The sequence below is a fragment of the Battus philenor genome, unplaced genomic scaffold (assembly GCF_028537555.1).
Source record: "Battus philenor isolate CCGP_79_NKW_IND1 unplaced genomic scaffold, ilBatPhil1.0.hap1 SCAF_15, whole genome shotgun sequence".
In the NCBI taxonomy this organism is placed as follows: Eukaryota; Metazoa; Arthropoda; class Insecta; order Lepidoptera; family Papilionidae; genus Battus; species Battus philenor.
The window spans coordinates 7,169,524-7,187,297 of record NW_027181677.1 but is presented as its reverse complement, the minus strand read 5'-3'; the positions used below and the strand labels follow the sequence as shown (position 1 = coordinate 7,187,297).

General features: G+C 31.3%; 2 protein-coding genes across 3 annotated transcripts; one reads left to right on the top strand and one right to left on the bottom strand.

Annotated features, from left to right (window-relative positions):
• Positions 1–909: 909 nt before the first annotated feature.
• Positions 910–14,647, top strand: Hacl (2-hydroxyacyl-CoA lyase). 2 transcript variants are annotated; one of them, XM_068761454.1, is made up of 12 exons: positions 910–990; positions 1,143–1,227; positions 1,354–1,495; positions 1,883–2,040; positions 5,324–5,470; positions 7,691–7,913; positions 8,690–8,850; positions 10,313–10,501; positions 11,111–11,296; positions 12,111–12,213; positions 13,140–13,272; positions 14,226–14,647. In XM_068761454.1, the coding sequence occupies exons 2-12, from the start codon at positions 1,180–1,182 to the stop codon at positions 14,443–14,445; spliced, it is 1,710 nt and encodes a 569-aa protein (XP_068617555.1). In that variant the 5' UTR covers positions 910–990; positions 1,143–1,179; the 3' UTR covers positions 14,446–14,647. The 2 variants fall into 2 exon arrangements, with proteins under 2 accessions (XP_068617555.1, XP_068617554.1); XM_068761453.1 differs by lacking the exon at positions 910–990 and having other exon boundaries at positions 1,053–1,227.
• Positions 14,565–17,317, bottom strand: LOC137918624 (ankyrin repeat family A protein 2-like). The gene is made up of 5 exons (XM_068761455.1): positions 16,994–17,317; positions 16,702–16,894; positions 16,268–16,397; positions 15,073–15,220; positions 14,565–14,798 (listed from the first exon to the last, which is right to left on the bottom strand). Exons 1-5 carry the CDS (start codon positions 17,223–17,225, stop codon positions 14,749–14,751), a joined length of 753 nt encoding a protein of 250 aa, XP_068617556.1. The 5' UTR covers positions 17,226–17,317; the 3' UTR covers positions 14,565–14,748.
• Between the last annotated feature and the right edge of the window lie 457 nt (positions 17,318–17,774).

Here is a 17,774-nt window from a genome sequence, read left to right as displayed (position 1 = left end):
TTTTTTGCTTCTAATGTGTTCGGAAGCTGCCCATCATCCGTGATCAAATTATTGGACCTGATGTTGTCAACTAACTCGATACTCACACACTATGTGTGTGAATATCCGTCGTTGCCTCTGGCATTTAAAAATTACCATGAGTAACGTAATATCCCAATTTTAAAAATTTCAAAATTAAAATAATAATAAACACGATATATTACTAAAAAACGAAATTTCAAATGTTTGCCATAGCTGTCATAAGTTATTCAGCATGAAGTTACAGGAGTCATATTGTGTCGCTTTGAGGTTATTTCTTTTTATTATTGTAAAAAATTTATATTGTAATCGAAGTTAATGATAATGCGATACTTTAAGTAGTACTGTACAGTACTATTTTATTAATACTCAAAAGTACTTGACTAGTCGTTTTTCTCCATATTTTGTTTACGCTTTACAATTATAATTATTTTAGTATTTCTTATTCGGTATTCTTAAATTAAATTCTTTAGAATAATCAAATATCAAAAGCATGATTTGGCCTATGCTTAGGAATAAAATACTAAGCTATTTTAATTTACCGTGTTTTGCCACAACCTACACTCACGATACTAACTAGTAAAAATAATAGAAAGATTTACCACTTAACACCTTCATATACCCAGAAAATAATTTTAGAAACAGTAAAGTTTGCTTTCAATAAATATTCCGGTTCTAAATTTAATTTATTTTAAATAGCTAGTACTTATTTACTTCAAAGTAAAAAAATTAAAGCTATTTATATTTATATTTGTTAAGCTGCAACACTACAAATCCACTTGTCATCAGCTGCTGGTTCCGAAGTCCACCTGTCATAATATTTAGATTTAAAACTTGGCAAACGAAGCTCGTTTAGTGTAGTTTTATATTCATTACTAATTACTACGATTAATAGATACGTAACATATAATAAGTTTTTATAATAAACGCATCGTAAACATTATATTAAACAATTTAAAATAGGTTATCTAAGTAAGTTATTTTAATTTATTAACGCGTTCAATGTAAAAACGAATTTGTATTTAGATAAGTTATCTTCTGCCATATTTAAAAGAATAGGTATACAAAATTTTTTGATTTAAGTATAAAATGTTTTTTCGATATCTTGCTCAATTGTCTTTTAGAAGATCTTTTCACGTATCTACGAAATTAAATCAAGCAATGGGGATTGACGGAAATAATATCTTAGCTGAAAGCTTAAAAAAACAGGTAAAGGTTAAAAGGAAAATTATAAATTTAAATATGCTATATGATTCTAATAACAGATTATTAATTTGCTTGATCAAACTGGTTTAAAACATTTATATATTTTCATAAAAGTATCTACTTTTACAGGGTGTTGAATATGTGTTTGGTATTGTTGGTATACCAGTCATTGAAACGTCTTTAGCCTTTCAAGCAGCTGGATTGAAATATGTAGGAATGCGTAATGAACAAGCTGCATGCTATGCTGCACAAGCAATAGGCTATCTTACCGGTGAGTTAAAAATGTAAAAAAGAGAATACTTCATTTTTATTTATTTAAAAAAACTTACAGTTTATGTAAGTAAAACACACACACACACAGCATTATGTTAGTAAAATTATAGTATTCTTTGAATAAATGTACAACTTTACATCATAGAAATGAACTATTTAATCTGACATATTAAAGAAGACAAGTTCTGAAATCATATGTTTAAAAGAAGAATATTTAACATAAATATTTCCTTAGTTTTTCACCACCAACAATTCTGAGGGACCATTTCTTAATAAATATAAGGCATTGACCTAATTTACTTGCCATTACACTTCATTCAATTATGTTTAAGATCTACAATTTGTTTATGAATTTAATGAAGATTTTAAACGCTATTGTTTTTAGGTAAGCCTGGAGTATGTCTAGCAGTATCTGGACCTGGTCTACTTCACTGCATTGGAGGTATGGCCAATGCCCAAGTGAATTGTTGGCCATTGCTTGTTATAGCTGGTTCTTGTCCAGAAGACCATGAGGGTATTGGTGGCTTCCAGGAGTGGTTACAGGTATTTTTTATTGGACTAAAGTTATGGTAGTATGGTAAAGAAAATAATGTCTGGTTTATTACTCAAGATAGAGTAATTCTATCTACTGTAACATTCCAAATAGTTTTTATATTAGTACAGCAACAAAAAAAATATTATGATGGTGTCCCTGGGGTTCATCTGATCATTATTCTATAAACTTTAATTCTTCTAATATAGCACTACTGAATTATAATAAAATGCTAAGAAAATTTGATAAGAATATGGCAAAAATCTTTGACACTGGATTTGATTGCTATTTTATTATTAGTCATAGTCTGCTTCTGAACATCTTTCGAAAAACCTTTTTTAGAGTATAAGTTTTTAGCAAATTCTCCATTTTAGTATTCCCTACTTTTACATAGACATTAATGCTTATACAAGTTTGCGACACGAACCTCTAATTCATGGATGCACAGACCGCGGGCCGCATGCGACTCGCCGATCGATAACTGGTGGCCCGCCGACAGCAAAAATAATACTCTTGTACATTCGAAAAATATTGAATTCTATTCCAGAATAAAACCAAAAAAAATTAATTACCTATACTTCTGCCGGCCGGCCCACCATCAGTTCATGATTTGCCCGTGTTAACTCTTAATCTTCTATTTTATATATTTATTATGGCGGGTCAAAACGTTCTCTTTATTTAGCTTCCACAAGTCAATCACAGTCTCCAAGTCTTACAAAACAGGTTCATACGCATAACCACGGGCGCGCCATGTTACGTACGTAATGTAGACCTGGAACTACCAGCGAACATCCAATTCCTAAAAAGGACATTGATCCATTACTTTGTCTCTGTCGCTTAACACTCAGACTCGTTGACTGTAGATGCCACCACCTACAATGCAATCTCATCCGGCACATTCAGACTGCACCGTTATGATACATTTTACATCTGGCCTCGTCGAAATTGATGTTGACTCATGTATTAAAGTGGTCGCCAACCCTCGATCACTCTAAATAGAAGCATTGTTGAAGTTTCTCCGCCACTTCTTCTCTCAACGCTATCCATGTAGCCCAAACAAAGGTAACCTTGGGAGAACCCTTAGGCCTTGTCACTCCATGAAACGTCCTCCTATGCGATTTAAGAGCTCTGCTGTCTCTCAATCTACCTGTTCCTGTAATATGTATCAGCCGGAACTTCTCGGGGATCCTGGATCTTGGCTGCGCACTGCTTCCTCGAACTCTCGGAATCTGCAAATGTCAAAAAGTGTGTTTATTTTAGTTTTCACATCACAAAATTTATTAGAAAATTATTCTTTTCAACAAAAATTAATATTTTCAATGCTTAAAGAAATATGTTATGGTGAAAGATACCTATTGTGGTAAAATAAACCATGTTAACTAGTATTCAAATTATATATTACGATAATTTGAACATTATATCAACTTAAAAAATTATTGACAACTAGAAATATTAGTTATAAAACTGCAGCTACTTTTTTCGCATTTCAATTATCACAACAGTTGTTATTGATAAGGATATTAATTCAACTTGTGTATGTATAGCAAATATAGAAGATAACCTTGTTATTATATCCATGGCAATAGGTATAAATTTTTCATTAAAATTTCAAGTCATGTATGACCGTATCCATCTGTTATTTTATCTTCATACAAAAAGATTAGATATTTCAAATCACTACACCGATTTTATTTAATCAAGACCAACTATATTCGTTTTCTTTGGCAGATAAATCGGAATTTTTTTTTTCATCTATAATCTTTTAAACTAATATATTTTTAAAAATGGCCGAGAATAATGAGTATGAATTATCGTGCCTTTTTAGTGTAGAAAATACTTAAATACGCTTTAGTTTGTATAGATAAGCAAGTTGAGGTGAAACAAGCGTAAGAAATAAATTACCGTCGTCAGGGAAAAGAAAATCTATGATGCTTTTGGGCCTACGATTTTGTAAGTCAAAATAATAGTAAGTTCTTATATATATATATATATATATATATATATATATATATATATATATATATATATATATATATATATATATATATATATATTAACTATGTAATTAGCAAAGATAGAAACAAAACTATCGCTGTTAAGCTCAGCAAGTTTTGTCCAAAATGTTACAATTCTGTAATTTAAAAAGTCCCGATGATAAAAAATTAATAATGTTAATAATTATCAGTAAAATATCTTATTGATAAAAAAACCTCAATTGTGGAAAAGATTTTTCATATTATTGGTGTTAGATGAAGAATGTGACAAATTTTCTCTTTTCCTATTTAGAACACTGTAGTTCTCGATTATATCATATAATATGAAATGACAAGATGTTACTCCATATTTGTGCCACGGTTACATCAACCCGACGGACACAAGATCGCTCATCACAACTTTTTGTAATAAATAATAATTTACTTTTTCTAACATGCTAGATAAACGTTAAAGCTTAACCTGTCGACTGCCTATGGACATATCTGTCCCCGGGTGCGTACGGGTGAGATCTGCCTGAAATAAATTAGACTACATTATATCGAATCACTTTAAATATAAGGTTTAAAATCGCTTGCTCTGGATATATGACCACAGGATCATGAACAATAATATTTCATTTATCATTTAAAAAATTCGTTCCTGACACTGACAGGCGCCATGTTGCGGCACACCAAGAGTTAAAGATAACGATGTTTGCAAAATTAACACGACGTTGGTTATATTCTGCAGACTAGCTTATATAGTCCCGTGATGTCGAACACCAAGAAATTCTTGTTTAGGAAATATTCATTACTGTTAAAAATTTATCAAATTTTATATCGTACATAGTTAATACAATCAGTGATACAAATCAATACGAAAGATTAAGGAATTGATATACTCAAATAAAAAGTATGGAATGAAAGAATTGACACAAATATGTAATAACATCCAACAAAATAATACGGATTCAGCAGACGTTTCGGATACTTAAACATCGTGGTGGCTCGCAACTTGCTGTAATGCCAAACGGTTGCGAAAAAGGTAGTTAAGCGGCAAATACGCGTATTTACTCGAATGTCTGTCATCCCACTATATTTAAAGCATATAATTAAATAAGGGTTTAACAATAGCAAAAACAAAGTAACTCTAATTTGTGTACATATTCCGAAACGTTCGATCAGTTTGTCTCTCTCTATCTATCGTCATAATGTCACACCGGAGATGTGTCAATTGGCCTAGTATGTTTCGATATTGTACCCGACCACGTATCTACACCTATATATATATCCTCATTACATGATTAATTATTTTTCTTAGGTGGAGTCTAGTCGATTGTACAGCAAGTATGCCGTTAGACCGCCGTCGCCGCGGCTTATTCCTCAACACGTAGAGAAAGCCGTACGACTAGCTTCAACTGGACGTCCAGGCGTCGCCTACATTGACATGCCTGGGACCTTGCTTATGGTAAATATTTTTAAAATCAAACCACTGACAACGTTCGCCGGCTGGTGTTAATTAAAAAAAATTGTCTTATTGATTAATTGTAATAAGATAAGAATTAGGATACACCTGGACAAAAATTTTGAAAAAGAAAAAAAAATGTTGCTTAAATAAATGATGAAACGTGGAAAAACTTACATATTCTAAACAATTTTATCAGTTGTTCCTCGTCCACCAGTAATGTTTCCTCGTCATTAAATTCAACCACCTTTTATTAAGTGATCACTCTGAAATAATATAATTTTTTTATTGGAATCCGCCGGTATTATTTGTTATTTTGAAACCATTCATTTTTGCACAGGGTTCACCATACATTACTTGAGAGCAAATGAGCTACGTCATAGCTTTTATATCTATGATGACTTTAAAGAGTTATAACTAAATAAGATTTATTATATTGCCAAAAATTAATTGTTGACTGACCATGACACTTTTAAAATTAAGGTATTAATCATTTTATTTATTACTTTACATAGTTCAAAGTTGATATTAAATAAAAATACGCCAAAACTACTAAAAAATGAATAACTTGGATATCTTTAATTATATAACGAAAAATGTTATGAATAAGCATTTTTTTTTGGCTCCCGCTATTGGGGACCTCTTCTTCCACCCCCTATTTAATTGTGAACATGGTTTTGTATTTCTTAATAATTTTTATTTTCGTTCTCGTCTTCCATAGCTACAATTCCATCTTCCTTTCTCAATCATTCCATTCCTTTCGTACATCCTCAAACACTTCAGTTATCCATTTCTATAGCAGTATCACAGTTTTAATTGGTTTAATTATTTTTTCGTGTACATCAATTTTATCACGGATTTATTTTGAATAAGCATATTAAATAAGAAGACACAAGGTTATCGATGTTACTCGAAGAATTGCCGATTACTAAGTAAACGGACGACAGTTTAGGATGCGGGAAGTAGGTACAAGTGTAGCGCAAGACCGGTCATCATCACGACCTTTGATGAAGGCCTTGCATTAGTAGAAATATTATTTGTCTCAAATAAATAGATATATGTTATTTGATATTTTTATATGAAAATATGCAATTATTAATAACATGTTAAGAAAGGTAATGAATTTAAATAGTTAAATAAAAAAAGAAAATAATAATTTTATGGTAAGATATACAAGATAAATACATTGTCCTTTATTGACCAAACAAAAATTATTCTTTAAATGCATCAAAATTATATAATAAAGTTTCAAATGTTAATGTTGAATATATATATATAAATATAAATAATAATATATGAATATAAAATCATAAGAAAAATATAAATATATACATTCATTAAGAAATAATTATTGAGGCCATCACCGAAATATTATTTTAGTTATGTCTTACTAAGAGGTCAGTCTCATTCATTTGGATCCCGGAAAGCTTCAAGACAAAAGTGGTTTCCGTAACAAGCCAACATTTCATCTTTTGCTCTCCCATTTGTATCATAAACGTATATATACGCTTATTCTAGTCACTATCACAGAGCGTATATATACAAGGCTGCGTACGGCATTGAAACCAAGTATTTAAGTTATACACATCCTTAAAGTATAAAATCTAACTGACGAGCACTATACTGATAACTTACATTGCTTTGATGTAATGTAATTTATTTTACTTGTTATTTGGTTACTGAATTTACTACCCTAGAACCTAGAACAAAAGGAGAGAAACTTTACCTTTTGTGCAAACTGAGAAGTAGCTATATGCAAATTTATCTTCACTACTAAAATCATAATTACCAATAAAAATTCCTAAATATAAATTTTACACTTAAAAATAAAAATCAATGTCATTTTTTTTCATATTTTCATGTTTATTAGATAAATAAATATGAAAAATAGAAATACGTAATATATACATACATTAGTTTCATTTAACAAAGTACACACACATGTTTGCCTATTGTAAGCGTACACAGCCCCGTCTATAATTACGCTAGCCTATATCTATCTAAACGTTAATAACTGAATAAAACAAAAAAACAATATAGACTTTTTAACATGCAAATGTATTCAGGTTGCATCAGAACCTGAGTATAAACAAATCTGAATACATGTAGCATTTTATGTTATAACTCATTACTCTATTATTTTAAAGTTTTATGTGTAATTAATATTTTATTTTTATAGTTTTATAATAAAGTTTCAAAGAACGTCATTATTTTTTGTTTTAGGCGGAGGCTGACAGTGAAAAGGTTCCTTTAGATTATTATAATGCTGGCCCTACAAAACCGGCGCACCCTGATCCATCTCTCGTTGACCGCGCCGCAGAGTTGCTATCCAAAGCCGAACGTCCATTAGTAATAGTAGGAAAGGGTGCAGCGTATGCTAGAGCGGAAGAAGCTATAAGAAAATTAGTGGACTACACTAAAATACCTTTCCTGCCTACTCCTATGGGTAAGTTACGTTATAAATTACAATAAAAATTGTGAATTTAGTAACATCATAATCATTTCAGACGTAAAATGTACATACATTTCCAATAGGAGCAGTTGGAAGCAGCTTGCATCGAACGTCTTTCCATGACTGTAACAAGGTCTTTATCCATCTCATAGTTTGACGACTTATACTGCGCTTACCCGTTTTGTCTCAACCAAAGAACCTTTAGGCCTCAGTGGCCATCAGTTCCACACGCTGTCCTACCCGCTGCCACTTCAAGAGGCTATGAAACGTGACCAGTATCAATATCATATTGACTGCTATATTTGTTATTGAATCTAAAAACAACTCCACTTCAAAGAGTGATATCAGTTGTTTTCTAGATAACATTAGTAATAAATTGTTATTTACAGCCCTTTTTAATCTAAGAAGTATTAATTGACATTAAGCACAAATTGTTGTTAGATTGAAACTTTTAATTAGAAAATCATTGCAAAAACGGTCATCCTGTGAAGTGATCTTTTTCAACAATCGATAGTTGACAAAAAAAGAAGTTTAACATTCTTTGTGTCAATTGTATTGTTGAGATTTTACATAAAACCTTTCGAAAGGTCGAGTAACATTTGAGATCAAGTTAGATTTAATTTTAAAATTAAAACGTGATTTATGACAGATAATATAGGATCTCATTCAAGCTTTCTGCAGAAATATTCCTATAACGCTGAAATTTTCTAGTGTTAAAAGGGAGTAACTGTACATTAGATAGTAAATGTTACTTCTTTAAATTGTAACAGGAAAGGGTGTGGTACCCGACGAGTCGCCGCTATGCGTGTCCTCGGCAAGAACGCAAGCACTGCTCAAGGCCGACGTGATTCTTCTTTTGGGCGCTCGCCTCAATTGGATGTTGCACTTTGGTCAACCCCCGAGATATGCTCCCGATGTTAAAGTCATTCAAGTAAGCCACTTCATATGTATCTTATCATAAGATTAAGAAAATCCACATTGCTTATCTTATCATAATAGCATTTTACCTAAATTAATATACGATCAAAGAACTCACTATGATATAAGAGATTCTGTGTAGCATTCCACGGTGTTTTAACTGGGTTTTCGTACTGGAAAAGTACTTTTAAAAAGTAATTTATTAAAGATTTATTCTTTATTTTATGTTCCTTTTTTTCCTATTCTCCATAAGTGCATCAAAGCACTCATAACGCTATAAAATCCAACATTTTTTTATTTAATTAACAATAAAACAAGAGTTATATTTTTAAATAAAAGATAGCAGAAGGTACGCCCGGTTTTATACTTTTACTAAGTCTATAAAAAGAAAAAACAATATTATTACAAATGAAATTAAAATTATTGCAAAGAGAAAATGAGTCGTAAGAATATGAGTTCAAAGAATTAGTTTCGTCGTACTTTAGATTATTTAAGAAGTAATATTTGAGTTTGCATGTAATATAATTTGGCGTTAAACTATCTAGCAATCTTGTTAATATTATTCGCACGCGGCGACAACGAGTTGTTTCGAGTAACCACTTACGTGCATACAGTATTTTCAATTTCTTCTTTATTTTCTTTATTGAAGAAATGTCTCACGAGTAAAGTATATTTTAGATTGACATGGACATCTAAAGTTTGACAGTAACTTAAGTCTACCAAGGTCGTCTTTAAGTTGAGGTTTCTAATGACTATGTAAGTGTTGTGGTTTCTTAAAACGTTTATTTCTCAAACAGCATCATATTAGCTATATCTAGAGTGCCTCATAATAATACGCAATAATCTCCTATTGATACTTACGTTACCTTATCACTGTTTTAATATCCTTTGTAATGTTTTGTTCCGATTAAACCTTGTTTCATTAATATAAAACGTGGCTAATTATCTTTTGCATGCGATAATAATGTAGTTAATATTCAAGAATACTAAAGATAACAATAGCGTGACCCCTTTGTTGGCCAGTGGGTTTTCAAAGTGTCGAATGCACTGATATAGCAGTACTAAAGTTCTTCTGTGAAACCTTCCTTCGTAGGTTTATTTTTACTTACGGGATGTCATAAGGTGCTTCAAGTTGATATTATTTCCTAATTCGTTAGAAACTAGAATTAAATAGAGCACCATGTAATGGCTACTATCAACGTGTCTTCAATAATAATATCATAGTCATTTCAGCCCCAGGACATCCACTGCTGAACACAGGCCTCCTCCATAGATTTCCAATAAGACCTGTTGGGAGCGGCCTGCAATAAACGTCCTTCCGACGACCTTTACCGTCATCTGTCCACCTTTTAGGAGAATGTCCCACGCTGCGCTTGCCGGTTCGTGTTCTCCATTCCAGAACCTTAGGTCACCAACAGCCATCAGCTCTGTGATCTATGTGGGACTGCCATTAATAATATAAATTAATTAAACAGGTAGACATTTGTCCTGAAGAACTTAACAATTCCATCAAATCGGAGGTCGCTGTACATTCCGATATCAAACCGTTTGCAGAAGCTCTCGCTCAGAAGTTGGTTGAGAAGAAATTTAGTCTTCAGCCCACCAGCAACAATTGGTGGAAAACGTTACAAGAGAAACAAATGAAAAATGCTGAATTTGTGGAGGTAATTGTTAAGAAATTTCTTACTACTGTGTTCCACTGTGAGTCGTGGCCAAATATGTCAGTCTCCGCTACTATTTTTCTCTAGGCTGATCTATTTTGTGAGTTTTAAGAAGCCATGCACGGTGTGTACCACGAAACTGCGTCAGTCCAGCGAGTAGTTTACAGTCCTCGGACTCTTATACTTAACTAATAGTTGTCTGCCGACATGTGGAGTTCGTTGCCGACAGCTATTAGTTTCTTCAGACTTTCTGTGCATTTGGCCGAAGTAATTGAGGATTTAACGCAAACAAAATATGGATAGTCGAGTTCTTATTCTGAGCTCTTTGAGGATAAACGAGTTAGTGCGGCGCGCAGTCCAAGCAATTATTATTACTAATGATCAACACCATAATTATAAACCAGTTTATTGGTATATTTACCTTTAAAAATTTTATTATTAAAAATATATTATTTATTAATGTACTTTATATTTCTCAGGAGGATACAGCTAACTGTACAAATTAAATTTAACATTACCCATAACATTTTTTGAATTAAATATGACGCGTTAAAACAAATTTTGATAATAATAAAATATAAACATACACTATTTTTCTTCGTAACATTTCAGGCGCAGGCAAATGACAAATCCGTACCTTTGAATTATTATTCAGTTTTTAAAACTGTACAAGCAAACATTCCAAAGGACTCTATTATAGTCAGCGAGGGAGCTAACACCATGGACATTGGTCGCGGACTGCTGCTCAACAACGAGCCGCGACACCGCCTCGACGCGGGAACGTTCGGAACTATGGGTGTAAGTGAATTTTAACCATTTATTTTTATCAAAGATAAATACGTGACGGGTTATCTCAACCTTTTCTTCATAAGAGCCACAAACACAATCCTGTCAGTTGCCATGGTGTCCTGGCAAAATAAGATTAATAAAAGAGTTAAGAATGATTTGTTAGATTTTGGATTTGGATAGAAGGGATTTCTTAAACTATTTTGTTGTATTTTCAGACGTTTCAGAGTGTTAAAAGAAAACAAACTAAGTTTTCAACTCAACATTTGGACCCAGGTCCATTTATTGACCTGATAATATAATGTTAAAATTGCTAAATTGAAATAAGTTTAAATACTCTATGCTAACCAAAAATAAAAACGAATTATTTACAATGAATTCAAAACCATGCATCGAAAACAGTTGCAGGGTATATGTGAACATATTAATAATGTAGAGTTTATTATTATTAGTCACTAATATTGGATCTTTGGCGTTTAACTTTACTGGATCTAACATGGCTGTGCGCTTTACATGGACTCTGTATGAGTGGTCTTTTCACAGTTCGGTAATAGATTTATATGAAACATCCATGGGTATATACTATTATATGGTGAGAAATAAAAAGGAAAAAATCGTATATACAAATGCATTTCCCCCATCACGCCTCGCGCATACCTAAGGCGCGGTACAGCGGTTTCGGTAACATTAGCTAAATATCATTTTATTTACCGATTATTTGTAATAATAGTGAAACGAGTATGTGTTGTTATGATTTGATCGTATATGTGTAATTAATTTATTAAACTACTAACGTTGTAATAATATGTAATAAATTACCTCGCAGGTGGGTCCTGGGTTCGCAATAGCCGCAGCCATGTGGTGCCGCGACCACGCTCCCAACAAAAGAGTCGTCTGTGTTGAAGGAGATTCTGCATTTGGATTTTCAGGTGCGGGAAAGTTGATTTTATATTCGTTTTAAAAGATAAAAATACCGATCTATGATCTAGTATGGCATGCGATGATTTGTAGGCGTCTACTAATTTCTAGAATGACTGGGTAATCATAAGCTATAGTCATATTGAGACATTATTATAGTTGTGATAAATATATATTTGGGGAATGCCTATAGTGTCAGCCATTACTTTATACAGTGTGTAAAAAGAGTAAGAATATGTATAAATATAAACCAAGCGCCATGCAAACTATTGAAAACGATATTTATTTTCGTAAATATTTTATTTTGTTTATTGGTTAATGTTGGATGTTCACGTTATAAATATACAAACTGCATCTTGTATTTAAACAAAAATTATAAGCGATGATTAAATTTAAACCGTTCATGCTCTTGGATTAGGCCATTAAGCACTCGAGCTTCATAATAAAAACTCAACTGCTCTTTTATTTAATTTTCATTAATATTTTAGTTAGTACATTACTATTTGTTAATCATATTTTTTGCTTGTCGAAATCTAACATCATATTAATATCTTACTGCTTATGTAACTTTAGAGAAAGCACTATTTCTTATTAATTGATTTTCTGCAATATAAACAATAGTAAAATATGATCACTATCCAAAAATTAAATATCTATTTAAAAATATGATAAGATAATTCCTGAAAATTGTTATTTTTTCTTGCATGAGTCAAAAGTCGAACGTTTAAATTGTAAGCCATTTACTGATGAACATGGATCTCCGCAATAGTTTTGCAATAACACTTGTATCTCAAAATATTCCATACCTGTGTATTATGTGGTTCATCTTTTCAAACTATAACTCTTCTACTAGTTTCCGCCATAAGACCTATAATTTTTAAAATTGTTTGTTAGATTTCACATTCACTAAGATTCGAGTTATGTTTTATTGTTACAGGAATGGAAATTGAAACTATGGTCCGTTACAAATTACCTGTTATAATTATAATTGTCAACAATAATGGTATATATAGCGGATTTGATAAGGACACTTTGAAAGAAATTCAATCTTATGGTGACATTGCGCAAAGGTAAGCATACAATAATGATAATAATTAGTTAACAGTCCTGTTTGCAATTACACAAACATAGGAGCCATCGCGAAGCGTAATTGTATCTAAAATAACAACCACAATTTTATTAAATAATCTAAATTGAAATAAAAATATGAATAAATCTAATTTTATAAAAAGCAGTTTTCAAAAAACTATTCCGAATGTGCTGTTCTTACGCTCATATAATATATTGTAAAAACGGGACAAAAATATACGTATCATCGGAACACATTTCAATTCAAATAAACAATTATGTTCTTTCCTATGTTGACAAGCTGAACATCTGTTTAGTAAAATTAAATATTGCATAACAGTGTCCTACTTAAAATGGAAATAAATGAAAATTGTAATATTTGACTTTTTCTCCTAACTCTAAAAATTTATGGCATATGCGAATAAAGTATTACAAACCTTAGTATTGACACTTATTGGACATTTAGCGATTATTGGACAACAGCAAAAATTATTTTTTGAATCCCACTAGATCAAACATACACTTGTGTTAAAAAGATAAATTGTAGCATAAGTAGTTACATTTATTTCAAATGTATTTATGTCCAAATTTATTAATGTACCAAATGTTAAGTGTTCATAAAGATCCCTATTTCATTTATACATATAGTCCCACAAATCAAAGTCAACATTTCATACATAATACAAAGATTTATACTGTAATGGCTTGATTTTTGAAGAACATCACACTTTTTGTCAAAAAATATGAAGTGTTGATACAAGTATTCTAAATTATTTTTAATACTTGAAATTTGTGCAGCCCAAAATTGGATGTAAATTACTTTTCGGTGATTAGACTTTTCAACAGATTTCAATTTGACATTGCTTTATCAGACAAATGTATATCATTCTTTTGTCTCATCTTGCCACTGCAAATTTTCGTTTTTACATTGTATGTTTGTAATTTGATATTTCAGTACTCCTCCCACTGCATTGAGCAGTGAAGTTCGTTATGAAAAAATGATGGAAATGTTTGGTGAAACTGGTTACCTTTGCCGCACTGTTGAAGAAATTGAATCAGCTATCCAAAAAGCAGTAAAAATTGTTGACAAGCCTACTATTATCAACATTCTTATTAATCCTCAGTCCAACAGGAAACCGCAAACTTTTAATTGGCTGACTGAATCTAAACTGTGATTATAATATGTATCAAATAGGTCTTAAGGTGAATGTAATAAATAAAATGATTGTTATTATTTTTTATATATATTTTTAAAGATTTATATAATTTGTTATGGGATGTATGAAATAAACAAGAACATTTTTTTTAACATTGTCTGTAATTGAATTACTTTTGTCACATCACATGTTTGTATATGGTGAACTTAAAAATATTTATTAAATACAATTTATAAACTAAATCCCTGTATTATTATATAACTCTGTTAGCAAATAAATCTTGCTGTGTTGATTGTCCTAAGCAAATTAACATGGGTGGTTTCACATTTTGCTGAGGCATCCAATCAAAAAATTCTCTATCACAGTTTGTGCTGGAAAAGAAACAATTATTTAACTTTCTATGAAACATTTTTAAAATATGACCAAACATCAAATGCCTCTATATATAGCTCGGTAAAACTTTTAAACAATAATACACAAGTATTTTATTGTACTGATAGTATTCATATTACCAAAAGTTAATTTTCAATCATAGTTCAAAATAAAATGTAGAATTAAAAAACTAGAGTTACCAAAATGAGGCCATATCACATTATTAGATTAAAAACAAATGTTACCAATAATAGACTATCTCAACTATCTTACCCAGTTTGCAATTGTTGGTAGTGGTTAAAGTGTAAGCATCTTGATCATAATCATTGGTAAGAGTAAGGTCAGCCCCTCGAATAAGGAGTTCATTGCAGGTATAGGGGAAGTCTGCTGCTGCCGCATACATGAGAGCTGTGCTACCAGACTGAAAATATCCAAACATATAGCTTATTTGATTGCCTAATTAAATATGTATCAAAGAGAAAACATTCAATACTGTAATAAAACAAACTGGTTTTAAAATAATTGTGTCATACTAAAATTTTTTACCAATATGCATATATATTTTAATTACACAACTCCATGTTAACATGATCACACTAAACATAATTTAAAAATGCATAAAAAAAAATCTAACTAAAAGCTTAGTTATTATATGTTTCTATTGACATATTTTACAGAAAAACATATTGTTTTTTATCACTGGCATTGAAAATTTGTACACTAGATTACCAATGTTTATTGATAACAAAGGTGAATATATTATTGATTAGAAATAAAAACTTATAAATAATGTATTCGTGTGAATTTAACTTAAGAAAGTGACATTACTTTCCGGTCCACTTAATTTATAATATCAATGTCAAAACCAAAACTATAAATAATATCTGATTATAATACTATATAAAAAATCAAGATATATCACTTCAAGTTTGATTAATATGTCACAATACTATTTAAACACTAGCAGGGAGGTACAACTAATTGTTCTTATGATAGCTGTTCAGGTCATATACTGTACATTTACTATACTGCATTATTTAATTTTAAATACAAGAAAGACTGATGGATCAAGTAAAAACCTTATGGAACCGCACCTAAAATGGATGCATTAATCTGCCAAAAGGAATTTACTGCAACTATCAATCAATAACATGTACTTCAGATTCTATTCAAACATAGGTTAGATAAATAGTGAAAACCATGATTTTAATAGTTAAAGGGTTAAAAAAATACTACCTAAACTATGAACTAATACAATAAGTATCAATAATTGATAATGAGATTAGGTTTTCAAAAAAACTGATCAAAACAGGCATACTTGAGTTCAGATTAATTATTGCTTTTAAAAATTTGAGCGAAAAGATCACATATGCTTAGTTCTTATAACAGTGTAAAATAAATATCAAGTTTTGACAAATAAAGAAAAAAGAAACAAAAAAATTGTACAATAAGATATAACTAATCTTACATCATCTTGTATGTCAGCATCAGCACCTTCATTCAAAAGAAACTTCACAACCTCATGGTGCCCTCCAGCTGCAGCAAGATGTAATGCTGTCTCTCCTTCTGGACCTCGCATGTTCACATTGGCACCACTCCTAAAACAACAATTATATTTTGAAAATAAAACAGGCTGTTTATTTATTTTTGACATGTGTGGAAATTGTGAATACAGGTAAGACAATCTACTACAAATATCTACAAATTTACGAGAAAATATTGAAAATCCATTTAATTGTTTTTTTTTTTAATAAAATTTTATGACCCAATTAGGTAATTAATGTAATAATACTTTGAGAAAAGTGATAGAACAGAAAAAATTGTATGTATATATTAAAATTGTAACAAGTAAAGAAAATCGCACAATGGTAAGAACAAAGAAAAGTTGAATATGACTAGTACCAGACAAGGTCCTGACAGCTGTTTAATTGGCCATAGCTAGCGGCCCAATGTAACGCAGTGAGTCCGTGTTCATCGGTAATATCGACATATTGCTCCAGTTTCACGTCTTCACGGGTTATTTCTCCGCGCCCTGCCTTGGCGTGAAAGCTGCAATCGGGTTGAGGCAATTCAGGGACCCGCGCCTGCGTGTTACCTACAATCATGACCTTGAACACTTTAAAATCTATTCAACAAAAGACTGGCAAATAATCGATAAGCAGTATGTTAAGACTAGAGACTAGATAATAATTACCTCTTTGTAAATTTGTTAGTGCAGTACATTGGACTGATTTGTATGGCGTAAATGCACTCTTCCGTACGCCGTTCAAATTAGGCGCCCATCGTTGGTATCCACCGCTCCCACTTTTACTGCTGTCCTGGCTTCCGGAGTCAAACTCATACTTCAAACCCTCGACATTGTCCTGCTTTTCTTGTTTAATATCAATATTTTTACTTTCGTGTTTGACAGCAACACCTTCTTCCATTTTTACGAGAACCCACAGATAAATATTGCACTTAATAATTAATATGCCCCTGAATGTTGGTCATATTGTGAGATGGTTTTGTTTTGTTTTCGGTTTCATAATATAGACAACAACGTAATAAAAGAGCAGTCTGTTTACAAATGTAATAATATAATTTAATAGTGCGCACAAGTTTAGTGATGATAACATAAAGTTTTGTTTGTATTTTAAAAACGATAAAACTTTTAAGCCTTGTGTTACCATTTGAAATGATTGTTTAAGTTAATAACATTGACTTAAAGTTAATAACATAACTTTAATACAAGTATTTCGTTGAAAAAATTAGATGAAATTTGAACTGTAGTACATACTTTAAAAACACAACATCTATTTTATTAATTAATGGTGATGTGTCTTGTGGTTTTCCAATACAGCAAGATATAAACAATAGAACTTTGAAACTTGTAGCTAATTACCACTGAGTGACCCGTTATTTAAATATAAATAATAAGCAGTGTCTTTGCTTTCCACACATTTTACATATGTTATGCGGTGCCTCGTAACAAAAAT

Bases quoted from the DNA above. Each gene is read 5' to 3' on its own strand.
- Hacl (XM_068761453.1), top strand. From the start codon at position 1,108: ATGTTTTTTCGATATCTTGCTCAATTGTCTTTTAGAAGATCTTTTCAC. The intron at 8,851-10,312 runs GTAAGCCACTTC...TTAATTAAACAG, and splicing joins CCGATGTTAAAGTCATTCAA to GTAGACATTTGTCCTGAAGA. The intron at 11,297-12,110 runs GTAAGTGAATTT...ATTACCTCGCAG, and splicing joins GAACGTTCGGAACTATGGGT to GTGGGTCCTGGGTTCGCAAT.
- LOC137918624 (XM_068761455.1), bottom strand. From the start codon at position 17,225: ATGGAAGAAGGTGTTGCTGTCAAACACGAAAGTAAAAATATTGATATT. The intron at 16,398-16,701 runs GTACTAGTCATA...TTGTTGTTTTAG, and splicing joins AGCTGTCAGGACCTTGTCTG to GAGTGGTGCCAATGTGAACA. The intron at 15,221-16,267 runs GTAAGATTAGTT...GGATATTTTCAG, and splicing joins ATGCTGACATACAAGATGAT to TCTGGTAGCACAGCTCTCAT.